The sequence below is a fragment of the Trichomycterus rosablanca genome, chromosome 6 (assembly GCF_030014385.1).
Source record: "Trichomycterus rosablanca isolate fTriRos1 chromosome 6, fTriRos1.hap1, whole genome shotgun sequence".
Taxonomy (NCBI): domain Eukaryota; kingdom Metazoa; phylum Chordata; class Actinopteri; order Siluriformes; family Trichomycteridae; genus Trichomycterus; species Trichomycterus rosablanca.
Genome location: NC_085993.1, coordinates 23926169 through 23950370, shown reverse-complemented (window position 1 = coordinate 23950370; position 24202 = coordinate 23926169). Strand labels below are relative to the sequence as shown.

The 24202-nt window shown below is 38.8% G+C and overlaps 1 protein-coding gene across 1 annotated transcript; it reads left to right on the top strand.

Moving 5' to 3' along the window:
• Positions 1-4966: 4966 nt before the first annotated feature.
• Positions 4967-10434, top strand: abraa (actin binding Rho activating protein a). Its single transcript, XM_062996742.1, has 2 exons — positions 4967-5553; positions 9694-10434. The coding sequence occupies exons 1-2, from the start codon at positions 4984-4986 to the stop codon at positions 10129-10131; spliced, it is 1008 nt and encodes a 335-aa protein (XP_062852812.1). The 5' UTR covers positions 4967-4983; the 3' UTR covers positions 10132-10434.
• The last annotated feature ends 13768 nt before the right edge of the window (positions 10435-24202 follow it).

Sequence of the window (24202 nt, the reverse complement as noted above, 5' to 3'; positions counted from 1 at the left end):
GCTGCAGTTCATTGAGGGAAACATGAATTCCAACATGTACTGTGACATTCTGAAACAGAGCATGATCCCCTCCATTCGAAAACTGGGCCTCATGGCAGTTTTCCAACAGGATAACGACCCCAAACACAACCTCCAAGATGACAACTGCCTTGCTGAGGAAGCTGAAGGTAAAGGTGATGGACTAAACCCAATTGAGCACGTGTGGCGCATCCTCAAGTGGAAGATGGAGGAGTTCAAGGTGTCTAACATCCACCAGCTCCGTGATGTCATCATGGAGGAGTGGAAGAGGATTCCAGTAGCAACCTGTGCAGCTCTGGTGAATTCCATGCCCAGGAGGGTTAAGGCAGTGCTGGATAATAACGGTGGTCACACAAAATATTGACACTTTGGGCACAATTTGGACATGTTCACTGTGGGGTGTACTCACTTATGTTGCCAGCCATTTAGACATTAATGGCTGTGTGTTGAGTTATTTTCAGAAGACAGTAAATCTACACTGCTATACAAGCTGTACACTGACTACTCTAAGTTATATCCAAGTTTTATTTCTATAGTGTTGTCCCATGAAAAGATATAATGAAATATTTGCAGAAATGTGAGGGGTGTACTCACTTTTGTGATACACTGTATATATATATATATACAGTATATATAATATAAATATATACAGTGCCTTGCAAAAGTATTCAGCCCCCTTGAACTTTTCAACCTTTTGCCACATTTCAGGCTTCAAACATAACGATATGAAATTGTAATTTTTTGTGAAGAATCAACAACAAGTGGGACACAATCGTGAAGTGGAACGAAATGTATTGGATATATTAAACTTTTTTTAGAAATAAAAAACTGAAAAGTGGGGCGTGCAATATTATTCAGCCCCCTTGCGTTAATACTTTGTAGCGCCACCTTTTGCTGCGATTACAGCTGCAAGTCGCTTGGGGTATGTCTCTATCAGTTTTGCACATCGAGAGACAGAAATTTTTGCCCATTCTTCCTTGCAAAACAGCTCGAGCTCAGTGAGGTTGGATGGAGAGCGTTTGTGAACAGCAGTTTTCAGCTCTTTCCACAGATTCTCGATGGGATTCAGGTCTGGACTTTGACTTGGCCATTCTAACACCTGGATACGTTTATTTGTGAACCATTCCATTGTAGATTTTGCTTTATGTTTTGGATCATTGTCTTGTTGGAAGATAAATCTCCGTTCCAGTCTCAGGTCTTTTGCAGACTGCAACAGGTTTTCTTCCAGAATGGTCCTGTATTTGGCTCCATCCATCTTCCCATCAATTTTAACCATCTTCCCTGTCCCTGCTGAAGAAAAGCAGGCCCAAACCATGATGCTGCCACCACCATGTTTGACAGTGGGGATGGTGTGTTCAGGGTGATGAGCTGTGTTGCTTTTACGCCAAACATAACGTTTTGCATTGTGGCCAAAAAGTTCGATTTTGGTTTCATCTGACCAGAGCACCTTCTTCCACATGTTTGGTGTGTCTCCCAGGTGACTTTTTATAGATATCTTTGAGAAATGGCTTTCTTCTTGCCACTCTTCCATAAAGGCTAGATTTGTGCAGTGTACGACTGATTGTGTCCTATGGACAGAGTCTCCCACCTCAGCTGTAGATCTCTGCAGTTCATTCAGAGTGATCATGGGCCTCTTGGCTGCATCCCTGATCAGTCTTCTCCTTGTTTGAGCTGAAAGTTTAGAGGGACTCTAAACAGATGCATGCAAACCGTGCAAACCGTGCAAACAGGTCAGTGGATGATGCAGTCAACACGGGACTGCACTGAATGTTGTGGTTCTCTGTTTTTAAACACTCTCCTCTAAGTTTTCTATCATGCAGTGAGGCAGGTCAGCCAACATGCACAAACACTCTTGTGCACAAATTTATTTGAATGATAACATTATTGTCATGCTACTGAAGTGTATAGCAAATATAAAACAAACATAATGCAGATACTAACAGGGTAGCCCTATGAAAAGTAAATGTAACAGGTTAAGCTGCTACCTGGTACATCACCTCACATTCTCAGGATCAGCGTATCTCTGAACAAACAAGCAATGAACAATAAACACTAGAATCCGGTGTGCGCTTGTATAAAGAGGAGGAAGAATAAGTAACTTAGAAATGGAAACTTTTAATCTGAACCTGAATTTGCAGTACTATCAAATGTCACACATTTTTTTAAGTACCATGAATTCAGGTTCTGGTGACACTGAGTTAACTCCATACTTTTTAAATTACCATAAAGTTTGGTTTGATTGTCTTGTAGAGTTAAATTATGTTATTCAAAAAGTTTTATATACAGTGGCAAAGTTAGCCGATAATCCGATCATCTTTAAATGGCACTCGGCCTGTATCTGGGTATTAAGGCTAAAATGAAATACTGTTTTAAAAAAAGAGCTTGTTCCATCTACTGTCTACAGTCTGGAAAAAGCTAGGGCATGTTCGACTATGGTGTCTTGTTCCTGTCAGACTGCCAGCAATTTTCACCTTGTTCCTTTACAGCCTCTGGATAAACACTTCCCGACACTCAACACTGATTTGACTGATTTTGACTGATTTGACTGATTTGCCAGGACCATGTCACCTTCAGCTCGTGGCTTTGCCAGGACCTGTAATTAAGTGAAAATGTGAAAATTGAGTGAGGTGTGGTGACAAAGGTGTTAAAGTGGGTGCCACAGCAACTTTGGTCCAGATTACCTAATCTAAGTTTAATCACTGCCTAGTGTTTTCTGGGTTTCTTCCAGATGCCCTAAATACTGTACCATTATTCTTTATTCACCACACATAGCAACTTTAAAAAAATCATGGTGCTCCACTTTGCATTAATAGATCAGTAAATAAATATAGCAAGGCAGAATACAGGGTTGATTTATTAGAATGTTGTCATTGTTTGAAAAAAAAACTGGTGTCATGGAAATTGCTGTGCACTTAAACAAAAATAGAATGATGTCATTGGTATTTTTGATAGCATATCAGTGTGGGTAGATCATTTCGGAAGTTATTTTTATGCAAAGGTCATTGGCTTAGGGGGATAGCTGAATAGCTTTCTGGTGCTGCAGTACTTCCAGACATTCTAGAAGTCAAAGCTGATTGTGGTATGCATAGTATGCATAATTAATTATAGTAAAATTCTGTCAACTAAATTATCCTATTTACTTTAAATATTAAATTAAGAGTAAACATTGGAAGATATGACACAAAAAAACATGGCAAACAGCTCAAAGTTTTAAAAAGCACTATATTAAATAACATAACATGCCACTACATAACATGTTCTTAATGAAAGCTACAAAAACAAAATCACAATCAGAACCTGGAATGTTCAAAACAGTAACCATGACAAACTAGAAATTGTGAAGATGGAAATGGATCTACAGATCAACAAGGATGTTAACAGGGCCCTATTGGATACTTATTTATTGTTTATTTATTAGGATTTTAACGTCATGTTTTACACACTTTGGTTACATTCATGACAGGACAGGTAATAACTGGTTACACAAAATTCATCAGTTCAAGTTTTTAATGTCAAATCACATACAGTCTTTGCACTGCTTGTGGAAGAAACCATGAAATTCTAATGTGCAAGCTCTGAAAAAAAAAAAAAACCATCATTCCAAAATATGCCATGGAGAACATGCCACCTGTCTTAGCCTTTTCAGTTGAAGTCAAACGTAGGAAGCCAGTTTAACTTTATATCTATTGACATGGGGATTGGTCTTGGAATTGTTTTAATGACTCATTGATTTATGCATTTATTCATTTATTGATTTTCATGTTCGCGGTGGGTCCGGTTTTGCCGGAATCAGTGGGCACAATGCAGCAAAACACCCTGGACAGGATGTCAATCAATTCTTGCCTAGAACCCCCACCACCACCACCAAACATAGCCTAACAGCCAAACATGTATGTATGTAGATGTTTGACTGGCTGAAAGCACAGATAGGGATTCGAACTGTAAATCCTAGCAGTAGTGGGCTAGCGTAATTTAATTCAGTGCCACCTAAGCACCTTGTCGATTTATTGTGAGTTTTAACTTGACTGATAATTATGGTTCACAGTACCAAACAGTCCAATGTATCTAATTTTATCATATATTTTTTATAAATGGAAATTAAGTTATGTCAATCTGGCTCTGAATATCCGGCTGATAATGTTATCAATGACGTAAGCAACACATTCATTCCTCACTACACTCCTCCATATGTGAGTCACTGTGAAGAAGATCTGGAATGGCACTGAGAATGACAATCCATTTATTTTTGTCTCTCTGTGACATAGGCTTTAGAAGCTGTGTCAGAAGCTGAGTGGAAACAGTAAAAATAAAATGAACTTCCTCTTTTTGTCAGACATCCACGTGGGACATATATTGGGACACATCTTTATCTTTTTCAAGAATTTTTGCTTGAAAATGTTTAAATTTTAAATCAAACTAAATTGGCACTTGGTTGTATAAGCACGTACAATACATTGATGGGTGGTGTAAATAGAACAGTCTTGATGTAAGACCTTGGCTAATTTATTGAGCATGACTCGTCCTCAAAATAAGTTGGTGCATGCTTTCAAAACAGGCTGTGTCGCCGTCATTAAGTGCTCACACATGCACAAGGCAACAGCCAAAGGACAGAAATAGAACATCACACAGAGTTCTAGCAAGCTACAGGAAACATTAGTGCCAATACACATGACCATACATTGACAGAATTTTAGAAGTTTATTTATGTACATATAAAAATGTGAGATAAGTGGGCAGGAATGAGATTAATTTGTTACAGTGTCTCATTGGTCATCTGTTGCCCCATTTGCCCAGAGGGGGGAAGTTCAGTGCCATGCTGGGGGTGACTATGAGCATATGTGGAATGTCACACCTCCCACCTTTGGGAGTTGTATTAAAACCCTGTGTCCCTCTGATCCATCCATATCTCTTACCCTAGACGCTTAAACCTCTTCTATTGAACACAGCAGTAGCATTGGATTAACAATGAGTTTCACAGCCACTAAGGACAGCCAGCCTTTTTGCAGAACTGTAAAAAAGGTGGCCACAGCAGTGACCAGTCCGCCACAGATCCGGCAAAGCTGGGGCAAAGAGCACACAGGCAAGCAAGACCCCAATTCTTCGACCTGGCTGTCTGACTTTATCAATGAGGAAGAGAAAGAAAAAGAAAAAATCAGTGTCAAGCTTACTGTTACACCTCATGTGAACACAGTCAATAATGGGAACACCAGAGAATGTAAGAACACCACAGTAATCAAGCCAATAACACCAAAAAGCAGCAAGTGCAGTCCTGATCTGGTAAGCTCTATTAATGAGAAGAACCACAACAAACAGATGGCACCTGAAGAGCCAAGAAAAATAGGAAATGAATCTCCAAGCAGTAAATGCCACTGTGGTGGAAAGGCCAAAACACTGGGGCAGAGGGAAGAGAGGAAAATTGGTTTGCGAAGCAGTAGTTCAGAAACAGAGGACAGCGGACTGGGGGAGGATGCAGCTTTAAGTGACAACAGTGATCAAAGCAAGGTGAAACAGAAGAAACTGATTATCAGACCCAAGGTATGTTCTGTGTAGAACATGAATTAAACTAGTGGTTCTACTGTTTATGGCAAAGATGTGATTTTTAAGTTAAAACAGATTTTTAAGTTTATACAAAACTTTATGATAAAATAATATTAAATACAATGATTAAAAGAGCAGATTGTGTATTATCAGCTGTGAAAGATTGTGATGTTTTCCATCACAGCAAGTCTCATTTGCAATTCTGCAAATGCTCTATGATATAATAGCAAAATGTTGAAAAGCTCTGCCAGTGCTCAGTGACTTGTTAACTGTTCTAGTTATGTTCTATGTACATTATTTACATATTTCAGTCCCTTTTATTATTATTATCAATAGGCTGAAATCCTATTGTTTTGTTACAATTAATAATCAGCTTCTTCTTCTCCTCCTTCCTCTTCTTATTCTTTTTCTCTAATAAAACAAAATGCACAGATCAATCCATAAGTCAGACACAAAATCTGGTCAACAAGTAGTGTTCTCTCCCGCTACTTAGGCACTTAAGCCCGGCACCATTGGTCTTATAGTCCATATCTTCTATCCCATATGACGTAGAGACAAATTCTTTTTGAGGATTGACCACAGGTTCTCAATGGGATTGGGATCTGGGGAGTTTTCTGGCCATGGAGCCAAAATTTCAATGTTTGGTTTATTGAGCCACTTAGTCATTACTTTTACCTTGTGACATAGTGCTCCATCATGCTGAAAAATATTGTTCATCACCAAATTGCCCTTGGATTGTTGGGAGAAGTTGCTCTTGTGTGGATGTTTTGACACCATTATTTATTTATGGCAGTGTTCTTAGGCAAAATTATGAGTGAGCCCACTCCCTTAAAAGCAACCCCACATATGAATGGTCTCAGGATGCTTTACTGTTGGCATGACACAGGACTAATGGTAGCGCTCACATTTTCTCCACCGGACAATCATTTTTTCCCGGTCCTCTGCAGTCCACGTCTTTGGTGTTTTTCTTGAAGAGAAGTGGCTTCTTTGCTTCCTTCTTGACACCAGGCCATCCTCCAAAAGCCTAGCTAATAAGAAGATCACTAAATTGATGTTAGCAGGTCATTTTGTGGCAGGACTGAAATGCAGGTTTTTGTGCTTAAGTTAATTTTCATGGCAGGAAATGACTTTGCAATTAACTGCAATTCATCTGATCACTCTTCATAATAATCTTAAGTTAATGCAAATTGCCACCATTAAAACTGAGACAGCAAACTTTGTGAAAACCAAAATCAAAAGTTTTGGCCACGACTGTATACTCATGCAGGTAAACTGTAACAAAGTATGCCTCAGAACTTTACAATAATTTAAAATGTCATCTGGAACCAATAAATGGATTGTGAAGGTTAAAAATGGTTGTAGCTACTGTCTGTCAACCAACCTATCTGGGCAGAGCTTCTAAAATTTTTTTGGTGATATCCATACTTTGTCCAATTGGGACCAAATTTTATACTCATGTACACTCACTCACTTTCTTAACCGCTTATCCAATTAGGGTCGCAGGGGGGTGCTGGAGCTTATCCCAGGTCAATCAATGGGCGCAAGGCACACAGTAACACCCTGGATGCGGGGCCAGTCCATCGCAGGGCACACATGCACACACACCCATTCACCTATAGGGCTCAATGTCTTTAATTAACCTGACTGCATGTTTTTGGACTGTGGGAGGAAACCGGAGATCCTGGAGGAAACCCACGCAGACACGGGGAGAACATGCAAACTCCGCACAGAAAGAACCCAGACCGCCCCGCCTGGGGATCGAACCCAGGACCTTCTTGCTGTGAGGCGACAGTGCTACCCACCGAGCCACCGTGCTGCCCGATACTCATGTACAAAATTATTTTCCCTTAAGTCAGTATTTGTTTGATTATAAGTAGTACCTCTAGTAGTGTGTGTACTCTATTTGTAAAACATTAAATTAGATACATGAATTAATTTGCACACATAAAGATGTGTTTGCCAAGTAACTCAGGTTTTTATTAAATAAGCAAATAGTCAAAAGCAAAAAAAATTATATAATAATAATTATTTCTTAGCCATAAAATACTAATTTAACTTTTTGACACATTAATATCAGACATGATCAGTTACCCCTGTAAATCACATGGCAGAATTTTGTAATGCACAAACACAACTTTTTGACCTTCAAAGTGTAACACATGACTGTCTGCCCTTGATGACTGAGAACTTTTACAGCTGTATCACTTTGCTATGCTGCTACAAGCATCTCAAGTTTCACAAGAAGTGCATGGCACACAATGCTGAAATTATTACCTGTTCAAGATTTTACGACTCACTTGCTGAATCTAAATTTAACAAACCAACCCTGTGAGCCATAATAGCCCTTAATAATTAGTGCTGTATACAGTCACATTGGACCATCATTATACAAACCCACCTCTAAACAAATTGAAAAAGTAGAAAAGTTTTAAAAGAAGTAAAAAAAGGAAGAAAAAAGTAATAAAACTACAAAAAAAGTTTCAATAATGTTATTTTTTTTTTATTTTATTATTATTATTCAATCATTATTTTTAATACACATTCACTGATTAGCCATAAAACCACCTCCTTGTTTCTACACTCACTGTCCATTTTATCAGCTCCACTTACCATATAGAAGCACTTTGACATTCTACAATTACTGACTGTAGTCCATCTATTTCTCTACATACCTTTTTAGCCTGCTTTCACCCTTCAATCTTCAATGGTCAGGACCTCCACAGAACCACCACAGAGTAGGTATTATTTAGGTGGTGGATCATTCTCAGCACTGCAGTAACAATGACATGGCGGTGTTATGTTAGTGTGTGTTGTGCTGGTATGAGTGGATCAGACACAGCAGTGCTGCTGGAGTTTTTAAATACTGTGTCCACTCACTGTCCACTCTATTAGACACTTCTACCTGGTTGGTCCACCTTGTAGATGTAAAGTCAAAGACGATCGCTCATCTATTGCTGCTGTTTGAGTTGGTCATCTTCTAGACCTTCATCAGTGGTCACAGGACGCTTCCCCAGGGCGCTGTTGGCTGGATATTTTTGGTTGGTGGACTATTCTCAGTCCAGCAGTGACAGTGAGGTGTTTAAAAAATCAGAGCTGCTGTGTCTTATCTACTCATACCAGGACAACACAACACACTTTAACAAAGAATGTAGGTGGGTTGTCTTGCTGAAAACTTTAAACAGAAATATTCCTAAATTCCCTGAATGCACAGAGTATCTGTAATAGGCCCACCTATCATGGATCGGGGAGGAGGGGGGGCAAGGTTACAGAATATTGTCTGCCTACCTTGCTATTTATGGCCAGCAATGGGGCATAAAGGCACATATGATTGATGTGTTGGTTGACAGTCACCTGCACCTCAGAGAGTATAATTCACTCCAAGTGGAGCAAAAAATGTTTCTATCTATCACAGATCCTCCCCCATAGAGTTGCCAAATTCTCTGCTGGCAACCTGATTGGTTTTGAAACCTTGATGCCAAGCTTAGTCCAGTCTGATTTTTTATCAGTGCAAATGCCAGCATTGCTGCCCCCAGCTTATTCCAGATTTCCCTTCCTACTTTTTCTGATAACTTATTTTGGCTTTTAAGCCACAGTATTGTCCTACCTTGGTAATGCATTCTGCAAATTGGTTTCATTTTAAATTCTTGAAGTTACAGGCTACAGCTGGCACCTAAGTGGTGAGACGTGACCCAGCCACATTACAAAATAATTTATTTACAAAAATCAATAAAGTTGATAAGGTAAAACATTGAATTCTTTTGTGCTGTCTCTAGTTAAATACAAGTAAAATACCAATTACAAATCCTGGATTTTTTTAAATTTACATTCTAACAACTGTTCTAACCTTTTAATGATTACAGAATTTACAGAACAGACATTTCTATAATTTAAGTTGTAAGTAAAATACAATGCAGTCCTTTTAAAGGATTAGAAAAAGGATCAGATTATATGCATAAGGTCAATGAATAAGGCCAATGACTTTTTCATAGGGTCTAAAATATAAAACCATCATCTGAAAAACATTTCAATTAGATTATTAAAATAAATTTTTCTTTCTTAATAATTGGATAGATTTATTCGTTTTAACTAAATAATAAAATATGAATAGTTTAAAATGAGCATATTTGCACTTTTCAGGTTAAGGTGACCACAATGGGAGATCTAAAGAACAAATGGCAGAAGTTTGCTGAGGAGCATGTTGAGGGTCAGAAACTCAACCCTTTCAGCGAGGACTTCGATTACGGTCATGCTATGACTATGCGACTCCACAAAGGTGAGGCAGGATATGGACGACCCAAAGAGGGCTCTAGAACAGCACAGCGAGCTGATCGGGCCCAGAAACATATACACCGTGAGATGGAAGAGATGTGCTTCATTATTCGAGATATGGGTGAGATAGACAAAGAAGGTCGGATTTTTGTCACCTTTCGTCAACTGTTTGATCACTATATCAGGATCTCAGACAAGGTCGTGGGAATTTTGCTTCGTTGCCGCAAACACAAGATGGTGGACTTTGAGGGTGAGATGTTGTGGCAGGGACAGGATGATAATGTCAAAATCACGTTGCTAGTTTGATGCTTCAAAATACCAGGTGAATCTTTAAAATATATTAAACATGTAGAGGCCAACTGTGTTAAACAACTGAAACGTTAAATAACTGGAACATCAATTGAGAATTGTTTTTAAATGAAATGTCCAACAATCTCATGGTCAGGTGTCCAAATACATTTGGCCATATGGTGTGGCTTATAAGAAAACACATGTTACACAGAGAGGACCTAAGTAAATACACAAGCCAGATGTTGCTCATTCAGCCAGTTAAATACTTTTAATTAGTAAGTCAATTATTTATGTTATATATTTGTATTATTTATTATATAGTAGGAGTATTATATTTATTATATTTTTATTCAAATATTTATGTTATATGTTTTAATAGTGGGGCATTGTCATACAACTCAAAAAATATATTACAGTTTTAGTTTATTACATTTAATATTAATATATTTATTTATTAGGGCTCTAGAACCTCACTGTACAACAGATAGAGCTAATACATCTTGAAAAAAAATCTTTGCTGTGTCAGTACTAAAAAATCTAGTTAAAAAAACTGTTCTCAGACCTTTGCTGTGGCAATCCAATGTGTGGCCAGATGCATCCTTTAATCATCCTTGAGATGTTTTTGGAACTCATATGTAGTCTGCCTGTTTCAATTAGAATTGATTGAACATAGTTTTGAAAGGCATACACCAGGGTCTGTTAGGGCCCACAATTTACTTTGCAGTGTCAGGACAAAAACCATACCATTAAGTGGATCTCCACAATCAAATTGTGGCAGGGCAACAATATAAAACATATCCAAGGATTTGAGTTTTTCAGTTATACAAATACAAGCTTGGCACAAACTTAAACCATCTCAGAGTTGGCAAACACTATGTCCGATGAAGAACAGACACTGCTTATTACCTGGGTAATACCATTTCTGTGGCAAATCAGGGTGGCATCAGCATCATGGTATGGATGTGCTTACAGTAACATTCTTAAAGAAAACCTTCTCCAGAGCATACAGAAACTCAAGCTGGGGTGACGTAACAATGACCTGAAGCATACAGCCAAAACAACCATTAAAATGGTTATGGGCAGGCATCTAAATATGAAGTGTCCTAAAGATGACAGATTACACATGTTCACTAATCAGTCTGACAGAGGTTTAAAGGATCTGCCATCAAAACTGCCCAAATCCAGGTATACAAAGCTTGGTTTATAGAGACATGTTCAAAAAGACTTGCAGCTCTTATTACTTGTTTGAGCTACAAGTATTAATTATGGGGTCTAAATACTCTTATAAATACAATATTTTAGTTTTTGATTTTAAATAGTTTCTCTAAAAACTCTAAAAACATGTTTTACTTTGTCATTATAAGTTAAATGTAGATTGCAGGAAAAGTGGGTCAAGCAAACGGTCAAGGGGTCTGAATAGTTTCTGAATCCACTGTATATAATGTATGTAATATAAATCCAATGTAAATATCCACTTGTAATTTACAGACATGGTATTGTTTGACTTTGTACTCATAAATATTAGCAAAATATGTTCTTGCAGTTTAAAAAAGGAACTTGGAAACAAAAATAATATTGCCATTAGTACTAATTTAAATGTTAAAAATGTCTTTAATTCAGTAAGGTCCCACTGATTTATTTTCAAGTCAGAACATGCAAGTACCTTTACAAAAAAAAATCAAATCAAGCAATTTGGGCTCTATGTTTGAGTTATAGCCATGGTAAAATGGATACATTTGTTAGTCAGTGAGATTAATTACTCCTCTATATGTCCTGGTACACCAATACATCATATTTATGTTTCCTTTAATGACCTATAATGCCTTAATACCATTTATTGAAAAGCAAATTATGTGGTACAGCTTCTTGCTTATTTTTAAAGCTTTACTGTTGTGCCTGCTGCTTTTACGTTTTCTTGCTCTTTTCAAATGACTGCTGGCATATCTCTTACTTCCCTCTCTTACTTCCTTACTTCCCTCATAATTAATTTGAGAACATATTGTGAAAACCTGTGTGGCGTGTCTAAACACTTTGTTTCCATAAATCTTTCACTTGCAGATTACCAAAACAATTGTACTAACATGGATGTTAATTGTGTTCGCTTTGACTATCATGTATATAATATAGTCATATCATGATTTTGTTTCATTTTCTTTACTATTATACCTATGTACTGCATGAAATCATCAAATAAACACCTTTTCCCCCACAATAATATCTGCAAGTGGATTTTATGTGATGAATATTTTATGTATACATACAGTGTATCACAAAAGTGAGTACAGCCCTCACATTTCTGCAGATATTTAAGTATATCTTTTCATGGGACAACACTGACAAAATGAAAATTTGACACAATGAAAAGTAGTCTGTGTGCAGCTTATATAACAGTGTACATTTATTCTTCCCTCAAAATAACTCAAAATACAGCCATTAATGTCTAAACCACCGGCAACAAAAGTGAGTACACCCCTAAGAGACTACACCCCTAAATGTCCAAATTGAGCACTGCTTGTCATTTTCCCTCCAAAATGTCATGTGATTTGTTAGTGTTACTAGGTCTCAGGTATGCATAGGGAGCAGGTGTGTTCAATTTAGTAGTACAGCTCTCACACTCTCTCATACTGGTCACTGAAAGTTCCAACATGGCACCTCATGGCAAATAACTCTCTGAGGATCTTAAAAGACGAATTGTTGCGCTACATGAAGATGGCCAAGGCTACAAGAAGATTGCCAACACCCTGAAACTGAGCTGCAGCACAGTGGCCAAGATCATCCAGCGTTTTAAAAGAGCAGGGTCCACTCAGAACAGACCTCGCGTTGGTCGTCCAAAGAAGCTGAGTGCACGTGCTCAGCGTCACATCCAACTGCTGTCTTTGAAAGATAGGCGCAGGAGTGCTGTCAGCATTGCTGCAGAGATTGAAAAGGTGGGGGGTCAGCCTGTCAGTGCTCAGACCATACGCCGCACACTACATCAAATTGGTCTGCATGGCTGTCACCCCAGAAGGAAGCCTCTTCTGAAGTCTTTACACAAGAAAGCCCGCAAACAGTTGCTGAAGACATGTCAACAAAGGACATGGATTACTGGAACCATGTCCTATGGTCTGATGAGACCAAGATTAATTTGTTTGGTTCAGATGGTCTCAAGCATGTGTGGTGGCAATCAGGTGAGAAGTACAAAGATAAGTGTGTCATGCCTACAGTCAAGCATGGTGGTGGGAATGCCATGGTCTGGGGCTGCATGAGTGCAGCAGGTGTTGGGGAGTTACATTTCATTGAGGGACACATGAACTCCAATATGTACTGTGAAATACTGAAGCAGAGCATGATCCCCTCCCTCCGGAAACTGGTTCGCAGGGCAGTGTTCCAGCATGATAATGACCCCAAACACACCTCTAAGACGACCACTGCTTTATTGAAGAGGCTGAGGGTAAAGGTGATGGACTGGCCAAGCATGTCTCCAGACCTAAACCCAATAGAACATCTTTGGGGCATCCTCAAGCGGAAGGTGGAGGAGCGCAAAGTCTCGAATATCCGCCAGCTCCGTGATGTCGTCATGGAGGAGTGGAAAAGCATTCCAGTGGCAACCTGTGAAGCTCTGGTAAACTCCATGCCCAGGAGAGTTAAGGCAGTTCTGGGAAATAATGGTGGCCACACAAAATATTGACACTTCAGGAACTTTCACTAAGGGGTGTACTCACTTTTGTTGCCGGTGGTTTAGACATTAATGGCTGTATATTGAGTTATTTTGAGGGAAGAATAAATTTACACTGTTATATAAGCTGCACACAGACTACTTTTCATTGTGTCAAAGTGTCATTTTGTCAGTGTTGTCCCATGAAAAGATATACTTAAATATCTGCAGAAATGTGAGGGGTGTACTCACTTTTGTGATACACTGTATGTAACGTACATATATACACTGATCAGCCATAACATTATACCACCTCCTTGTTTCTACACTCACTGTCCATTTTATCAGCTCCACTTACCATATAGAAGCACTTTGTAGTTCTACAATAACTTACTGTAGTCCAACTGTTTCTCTGCATACTTTTTTAGCCTGCTTTCACCCTGTTCTTCAATGGTCAGGACCCCCACAGAGCAAGTATTATTCAGGTGGTGGATCACTCTCAGCACTGCAGTGACAATGACATGGTGGTGGTGTGTTAGTGTGTGTTGTGCAGGTATGAGTGGATCAGACACAGCAATGCTGCTGGAGTTTTTAAATACCGTGTCCACTAACTGTCCACTCTATTAGACACTCCTACCTAGTTGTTTCACCTTGTAGATGTAAAGTCAGAGACGATCGCTCATCTATTGCTGCTGTTTGAGTTGGTCATCTTCTAGACCTTCTAGTGGCCACAGGACGCTGTTGGCTGGATATTTTTGGTTGGTGGACTACTCTCAGTCCATCAGTGACAGCGCTGCTGTGTCTTGTCCACTTATACCAGCACAACACACACTAACACACCACCACCATGTCAGTGTCACTGCAGTGCTGAGAATGATCCACCACCTAAATAATACCTGCTCTGTAGTGGTCCTGGGAGAGTCCTGAGCATTGAAGAACAGCATGAAAGGAGGCTAACAAAGCATGCAGAGAAACAGATGGACTACAGTCAGTAATTGTAGAACTACAAAGTGCTTCTATATGGTAAGGGAAGCCGATTAAATGGACAATGTGTGTAGAAACAAGGAGGTGGTGTGTGTGTGTGTGTGTATATATATATACTGTATATATATATACAGTGTATCACAAAAGTGAGTACACCCCTCACATTTCTGCAAATATTTTATTATATCTTTTCATGGGACAACACTATAGAAATAAAACTTGGATATAACTTAGAGTAGTCAGTGTACAACTTGTATAGCAGTGTAGATTTACTGTCTTCTGAAAATAACTGAACACACAGCCATTAATGTCTAAATGGCTGGCAACATAAGTGAGTACACCCCACAGTGAACATGTCCAAATTGTGCCCAAAGTGTCAATATTTTGTGTGACCACCATTATTATCCAGCACTGCCTTAACCCTCCTGGGCATGGAATTCACCAGAGCTGCACAGGTTGCTACTGGAATCCTCTTCCACTCCTCCATGATGACATCACGGAGCTGGTGGATGTTAGACACCTTAAACTCCTCCACCTTCCACTTGAGGATGCGCCACAGGTGCTCAATTGGGTTTAGTCCATCACCTTTACCTTCACCTTCCTCAGCAAGGCAGTTGTCATCTTGGAGGTTGTGTTTGGGGTCGTTATCCTGTTGGAAAACTGCCATGAGGCCCAGTTTTCGAAGGGAGGGGATCATGCTCTGTTTCAGAATGTCACAGTACATGTTGGAATTCATGTTTCCCTCAATGAACTGCAGCTCCCCAGTGCCAGCGACACTCATGCAGCCCAAGACCATGATGCTACCACCACCATACTTGACTGTAGGCAAGATACAGTTGTCTTGGTACTTCTCACCAGGGCGCCGCCACACATGCTGGACACCATCTGAGCCAAACAAGTTTATCTTGGTCTCGTCAGACCACAGGGCATTCCAGTAATCCATGTTCTTGGACTGCTTGTCTTCAGCAAACTGTTTGCGGGCTTTCTTGTGCGTCAGCTTCCTTCTGGGATGACGACCATGCAGACCGAGTTGATGCAGTGTGCGGCGTATGGTCTGAGCACTGACAGGCTGACCTCCCACATCTTCAACCTCTGCAGCAATGCTGACAGCACTCATGTGTCTATTTTTTAAAGCCAACCTCTGGATATGACGCCGAACACGTGGACTCAACTTCTTTGGTCGACCCTGGCGAAGCCTGTTCCGAGTGGAACCTGTCCTGGAAAACCGCTGTATGACCTTGGCCACCATGCTGTAGCTCAGTTTCAGGGTGTTAGCAATCTTCTTATAGCCCAGGCCATCTTTGTGGAGAGCAACTATTCTATTTCTCACATCCTCAGAGAGTTCTTTGCCATGAGGTGCCATGTTGAATATCCAGTGGCCAGTATGAGAGAATTGTACCCAAAACACCAAATTTAACAGCCCTGCTCCCCATTTACACCTGGGACCTTGACACATGACACCAGGGAGGGACAACGACACATTTGGGCACAATTTGGACATGTTCACTGTGGGGTGTACTCACTTATGTTGCCAGCTATTTAGACATTAATGGCTGTGTGTTGAGTTATTTTCAGAAGACAGTAAATCTACACTGCTATACAAGCTGTACACTGACTACTCTAAGTTATATCCAAGTTTCATGTCTATAGTGTTGTCCCATGAAAAGATATAATGAAATATTTGCAGAAATGTGAGGGGTGTACTCACTTTTGTGATACACTGTATATACAGGTCCTTCTCAAAAAATTAGCATATTGTGATAAAGTTCATTATTTTCCATAATGTAATGATAAAAATTAAACTTTCATATATTTTAGATTCATTGCACACCAACTGAAATATTTCAGGTCTTTTATTGTTTTAATACTGATGATTTTGGCATACAGCTCATGAAAACCCAAAATTCCTATCTCAAAAAATTAGCATATTTCATCCGACCAATAAAAGAAAAGTGTTTTTAATACAAAAAAAGTCAACCTTCAAATAATTATGTTCAGTTATGCACTCAATACTTGGTCGGGAATCCTTTTGCAGAAATGACTGCTTCAATGCGGCGTGGCATGGAGGCAATCAGCCTGTGGCACTGCTGAGGTGTTATGGAGGCCCAGGATGCTTCGATAGCGGCCTTAAGCTCATCCAGAGTGTTGGGTCTTGTGTCTCTCAACTTTCTCTTCACAATATCCCACAGATTCTCTATGGGGTTCAGGTCAGGAGAGTTGGCAGGCCAATTGAGCACAGTAATACCATGGTCAGTAAACCATTCACCAGTGGTTTTGGCACTGTGAGCAGGTGCCAGGTCGTGCTGAAAAATGAAATCTTCATCTCCATAAAGCTTTTCAGCAGATGGAAGCATGAAGTGCTCCAAAATCTCCTGATAGCTAGCTGCATTGACCCTGCCCTTGATAAAACACAGTGGACCAACACCAGCAGCTGACATGGCACCCCAGACCATCACTGACTGTGGGTACTTGACACTGGACTTCAGGCATTTTGGCATTTCCTTCTCCCCAGTCTTCCTCCAGACTCTGGCACCTTGATTTCCGAAAACAGTACTTTGGACCACTGAGCAACAGTCCAGTGCTGCTTCTCTGTAGCCCAGGTCAGGCGCTTCTGCCGCTGTTTCTGGTTCAAAAGTGGCTTGACCTGGGGAATGCGGCACCTGTAGCCCATTTCCTGCACACGCCTGTGCACGGTGGCTCTGGATGTTTCTACTCCAGACTCAGTCCACTGCTTCCGCAGGTCCCCCAAGGTCTGGAATCGGCCCTTCTCCACAATCTTCCTCAGGGTCCGGTCACCTCTTCTCGTTGTGCAGCGTTTTCTGCCACACTTTTTCCTTCCCACAGACTTCCCACTGAGGTGCCTTGATACAGCACTCTGGGAACAGCCTATTCGTTCAGAAATTTCTTTCTGTGTCTTACCCTCTTGCTTGAGGGTGTCAATGATGGCCTTCTGGACAGCAGTCAGGTCGGCAGTCTTACCCATGATTGCAGTTTTGAGTAATGAACCAGGCTGGGAGTTTTTAAAAGCCTCAGGAATCTTTTGCAGGTGTTTAGAGTTAATTCGTTGATTCAGATGATTAGGTTAATAGCTCGTTTAGAGAACCTTTTCATGATATGCTAATTTTTTGAGATTGGAATTTTGGGTTTTCATGAGCTGTATGCCAAAATCATCAGTATTAAAACAATAAAAGACCTGAAATATTTCGGTTGGTGTGCAATGAATCTAAAATATATGAAAGTTTAATTTTTATCATTACATTATGGAAAATAATGAACTTTATCACAATATGCTAATTTTTTGAGAAGGACCTGTATATGTGTGTGTGTGTGTGTGTATATGTATACATTTAATATAATGTTCTAATATCTCCCCGAATGAATTTTAAAAACACACTGCTTATGCTTATAAATGCAAACCTATTACAATTACAAATTCGAAAGACATTATTTGTCTAAATGTGAAGTGTTTATTTATACAAAGAACATAGAATAGTGGTCTCTTTTCCAAGGTTAGGTACAAACCCCAAACCATAAGCTTAATAAGAGAAAAATAATTAGTACAAAGGTGACACTGTCCACAGTCAATCGAGTTTTAAATTGCCATGGCCATAGAGCTTGCCATGCAATGTAATGAAAAGCATAATTAAATAACATATACAGTGTATCACAAAAGTGAGTACACCCCTCACATTTCTGCAGATATTTAAGTATATCTTTTCATGGGACAACACTGACAAAATGACACTTTGACACAATGAAAAGTAGTCTGTGTGCAGCTTATATAACAGTGTAAATTTATTCTTCCCTCAAAATAACTCAATATACAGCCATTAATGTCTAAACCACCGGCAACAAAAGTGAGTACACCCCTAAGAGACTACACCCCTAAATGTCCAAATTGAGCACTGCTTGTCATTTTCCCTCCAAAATGTCATGTGACTCGTTAGTGTTACTAGGTCTCAGGTGTGCATAGGGAGCAGGTGTGTTTAATTTAGTAGTACAGCTCTCACACTCTCTCATACTGGTCACTGAAAGTTCCAACATGGCACCTCATGGCAAAGAACTCTCTGAGGATCTTAAAAGACGAATTGTTGCGCTACATGAAGATGGCCAAGGCTACAAGAAGATTGCCAACACCCTGAAACTGAGCTGCAGCACAGTGGCCAAGATCATCCAGCGTTTTAAAAGAGCAGGGTCCACTCAGAACAGACCTCGCGTCGGTCGTCCAAAGAAGCTGAGTGCACGTGCTCAGCATCACATCCAACTGCTGTCTTTGAAAGATAGGCGCAGGAGTGCTGTCAGCATTGCTGCAGAGATTGAAAAGGTGGGGGGTCAGCCTGTCAGTGCTCAGACCATACGCCGCACACTACATCAAATTGGTCTGCATGGCCGTCACCCCAGAAGGAAGCCTCTTCTGAAGTCTCTACACAAGAAAGCCCGCAAACAGTTTGCTGAAGACATGTCAACAAAGGACATGGATTACTGGAACCATGTCCTATGGTCTGATGAGACCAAGATTAATTTGTTTGGTTCAGATGGTCTCGAGCATGTGTGGCGGCAATCAGGTGAGGAGTACAAAGATAAGTGTGTCATGCCTACAGTCAAGCATGGTGGTGGGAATGCCATGGTCTGGGGCTGCATGAGTGCAGCAGGTGTTGGGGAGTTACATTTCATTGAGGGACACATGAACTCCAATATGTACTGTGAAATACTGAAGCAGAGCATGATCCCCTCCCTCCGGAAACTGGGTCGCAGGGCAGTGTTCCAGCATGATAATGACCCCAAACACACCTCTAAGACGACCACTGCTTTATTGAAGAGGCTGAGGGTAAAGGTGATGGACTGGCCAAGCATGTCTCCAGACCTAAACCCAATAGAACATCTTTGGGGCATCCTCAAGCGGAAGGTGGAGGAGCGCAAAGTCTCGAATATCCGCCAGCTCCGTGATGTCGTCATGGAGGAGTGGAAAAGCATTCCAGTGGCAACCTGTGAAGCTCTGGTAAACTCCATGCCCAGGAGAGTTAAGGCAGTTCTGGGAAATAATGGTGGCCACACAAAATATTGACACTTCAGGAACTTTCACTAAGGGGTGTACTCACTTTTGTTGCCGGTGGTTTAGACATTAATGGCTGTATATTGAGTTATTTTGAGGGAAGAATAAATTTACACTGTTATATAAGCTGCACACAGACTACTTTTCATTGTGTCAAAGTTTCATTTTGTCAGTGTTGTCCCATGAAAAGATATACTTAAATATCTGCAGAAATGTGAGGGGTGTACTCACTTTTGTGATACACTGTATGTATTATGTATAAAGCATCAGAAATGGTCAGGCTATAGTTTAGTCAGACTCTCCATTTATACTCATAACTCATACTCATAACTTTACACCTGCATATACAAATGTTCATCTAGACTAAAAAAAAGACCATAGATTCATTTAGCGACAGTGGGTGAAATCAATCCTATGAACACTAAGCATAAGGCTGGAATTCACCGTGGACAGGGCACCAGTTTATCACAGGACATCAAACACTCACTTACTCGTTTACACTTTGGGAAAATTTAGAGCAACCAGTCCACTTCTTGTGCATAGGAGGCATGAGGAACTGTGAGTAAGAAAAACTCACATGAAATCATGGAAAACATGGCAAGTTTGACACAGACAGACATTTAACAGATTAAATAAGTTTCTACACAATAGAAAGTACATTACATTGCCACGTAAGGGAATACATTTCCCTTCATGACTTGTTCACAGGTTAAGAAAAACTGCCATTGGGGCTGATTAAATTATAAACACTTGTGACATTCTTGGGGTTAAGGCTTTTCTATTATTCACAAGATTCAATCATTGTTAAATGTTGACATTCCTTAGAGTACATTAATTGTAAGTAAAGCCAGCCAAGGGCATAGGCAGTGTAGGCATAACAAGGAGCTCATGGGCCCCAGTGCAAAAAAAAATTGGGCCCCCTTAACAAATTATATGTATATGTTTAATATTTTACTTAATGAAAATATTGTAATATAATAATAACGACCTGGTGAGTGCAGCCAATGGGGGAGCAGTGCGATGGGTGGTTCAGTTCATGTCGTGGAGGGCCCTCCCATGCCATGGGCCCCAGTGCACCTCGCTCCCCCCTTGCCCCCCCCCCCCCGGTAGTTACGCCCCTGAGTGTAGGTAAATACTAGGGGCACCATCTATCCGTATGGGTGCCTGAGCACTCATAATTTAGTGAAAAATTCATTGTTAATTTTATTTAATTTACTAATACTGTTTAAACTATTATTTATAAGTGCTACAAAAAAACTCACATTATTACAACTTTATAGTCTAATAATATAAGCTCTAATATTATTCATGATTATTGCACCACCTGTCCGGCATCTCCCTGGCACATCAAATCCCCATTTGGAGGAGGGGTGGTGGCAGTGAGTAAATGAGTGACAGTTTGTGATTAACGGATGTCAAAAAGGCTTAAGCCCTCTGTTGTCCATGTAAAAAAAGAAAGAAGAAGACAAAAGAGAGTAAAAAGACAGAAGTAATATAATTTGATGAATAAATACTAATGAATATCTGTTGCATAGTAATGTCAGATGCTTGGAGCATAGTTTTAAGATAGTTAGATAATTTTGTTAAAGAACAGAGGTTGGCATCAAAATCCAGTGTCAGCTCCACAGTTGACTAAAATACACTAATAAGCTAAAATCAATATAATATCCTAATACTGTATAAACATTAACAAAGCACTGCTGTAATCTACTGTGTTTTGTGTCTGGTATTTACTGGTCCCACATCCTCCAGTATAGACTTGAACCACATATTTTGGCTTTCGAAATGACTCATTCTACTGCATAATATTAATTAATAATAATTTATTCTACTGCATAATAATAATTCATTCTACTGCATGTTAATTTTCTGAGAAAGCAAAAGTGTGACCATGTTTCTGGGATGTACAAATGTTATATAAGTGGTCATTATGAATACAGTGCAGGAACAACAAACGCAGGGTAAAGGAAACTGTATTGATATAGCATTTTGTGTAATACCTTATTTATATTTATATATTATTTATACTGTCATTCATTTGTCTCTTTTCTTTAATACTGTTTTCACTGTTTAATACTGTTTTTTATCTTACATAAAAAAAATCATAAAGCTATGCAGTGTCTGTGTGAGTGTGTAAACACAATGATTGATTTAATGATTAATGAAGCAAGTGGCATCAGCCAAAATCTTGCATGGGGCACCACATTGGTCAAGACCAGCTCTAACTGTAATTTTATACATATTTTATACATTAAAATAAAGCATTTGTAATTTTTAATCACTAAATGGGCTTACTATGGTATGGATAAAAGTACTTTACAAATTTACAATACAAATTTAGAGACTGAGTATATTTTACTTATTAGTAATTACAGGGCAAACATCATTTATTAAATAATTTAAATACAATTCTTTGTAAAAAAAAAAAAGTAAATAAATGCAAATGAAATTACAAGTGTTCTTCAAAAAGTTTCTGCACTTTTTAAAACTCTATTTATTATTACTTTTTTTCATAGTCACCTTCCGATGCATTTTTCCCAGCATCATACTAACTTTTTAATGCCATCAGCAAAAAATGTTTTGATGCACCGCTTTGATGCACCGCTGCTTTCACATCATCATCACATGAAAATCTTCTTTCCCTTAAAGCTTCTTTGTGCGTTCAAAATGGTGGAAATCAGATGGTGCTAAATCCGGACTGTAAGCTCCCTCTTAGTCTCTCAGGCAACGAAAATATAAAAGTGCAGAACTGTTTGGAGATCCCTCGTATAATACATGACTTTTATAGGCAGTTAAAATCAAAGTAATGTTATAAAATGTTTATTTTCTGTTCAACATATTTATATGGTCAAAACTGAGACTTATATCTCAATTTTATTTAGGCAAACATATACTTCAGTAATAGAATTTTCATCCGTAAAGTTATTAAAAAATATTTCCTTCTGTATATTTTAACACTCAAACATGGCAACGATAGTAGTTTTAGCAGACCAACATGGTCTTGCAGTTAACATTCATTAAAAAAAATTAAACTAAATCATACTATTGTTGTTAAAGCCAAAAAAGATACTGAATGAACTTTATTTGTTCGATATTTTACAAAATAACTCCCACTTTTTATTATTGTAACAGAGATGTAGAAAATAAAGCCAAACCAAAGCTAATGCAGTATTGCTCCATGAACTCTGTGGTATTTAAAATATGCATGAAAGGTTTGGCTTTTTGTTTCTTCACTACACACAAGGTGGTTTCTTATCTGCTTATTGCTTTAAATGCTGCAACTATTTAATTATGCAGAAATGAAAATGACATTTGTAATGGCTTGTTTACCACACATTAGGTTTATTATCATCTAATATCATGCCTTTTTTATGATGTGCATTTACTTTTTTAAATTTTTTTGATAATTCATTACATGCAGCACTTTATAACTGAACAATTGATATTTTCAGGAATTTAGTTTAAGGGGTCAGCAACCATAAACAGGTGGCCCTTTGTGAATCACAACAAACATGAAATTAAGAGTAGTAGTTAATTTTGCTGTGTGTGTTTTGCACAGTGTACAATTTGAGTGCAATTAAACAGTGTATCCATGGTTCTAAAACCTCAGCTGCTACATATTTGCTTAACAAGCACTGAGATTTGTTCACTAAACACACTCCTGAAAAAACTAGTACTGTAATCTTATTAGTTCTTAGTAATCCAAAATGCTTTTTGTATCTATGATACCTTCTAATGCTTTAACCTTAACACTGCTACTAAAAGTTTTGCATTCCAGACACTGATGGCTGATAAAAAAAAAAAAAATCCTTTAGCTCACTCACAACTGGCAAACATATATAAAACATGCACTACTAGACCATCACAATGGTAAAAATGTTACATTCAATTGTTTTGTTTTTTTATTTTCTAATAAGACTTATATCTTTTACCTACAATTAACAGATTATCATTTTCACTTTTTTTGTTTTGTAAAAGTCCTGTTTAATACTTTCAAACTTTTAATTATTTGTCAAATGACATAATCTGTCTCTTTTTGTTAAATCTGTATTTACCCGTGAATGGTAAACAATTTTATGGCTTTAAAGTAAAGACACTTGCTAGTTCATACAGTAAGCAAAAGAGAAAAAAACTTTGGAAGCCAAACATCAATTACAATCAATAAACAAGTAATGTAAATGTAATTAATCGTTTTATCTATGTGAATAACAATTCTAAAAATGCTGGCCTGTATAGTATATACAACCAATCAGAAAATCAACAAATCAGAAAATGTTGGGACTGTATGGAAAATGCCAAAAATGTTTCTTATACAGTAGACCCTTGAGTAACAAACGGTTTACCATACGAACATTTCAGGTTACGAACGATCTTTTTCAACTTAATGTACGAACAAATTTCGGATTACGAACCGA

What these genes read in the sequence shown, in the direction of transcription:
- abraa (XM_062996742.1), top strand. Translation starts at nt 4,984, where the DNA reads ATGAGTTTCACAGCCACTAAGGACAGCCAGCCTTTTTGCAGAACTGTA. An exon ending in AACTGATTATCAGACCCAAG is followed by an intron (nt 5,554 to 9,693) that starts GTATGTTCTGTG and finishes TGCACTTTTCAG; the next exon opens with GTTAAGGTGACCACAATGGG.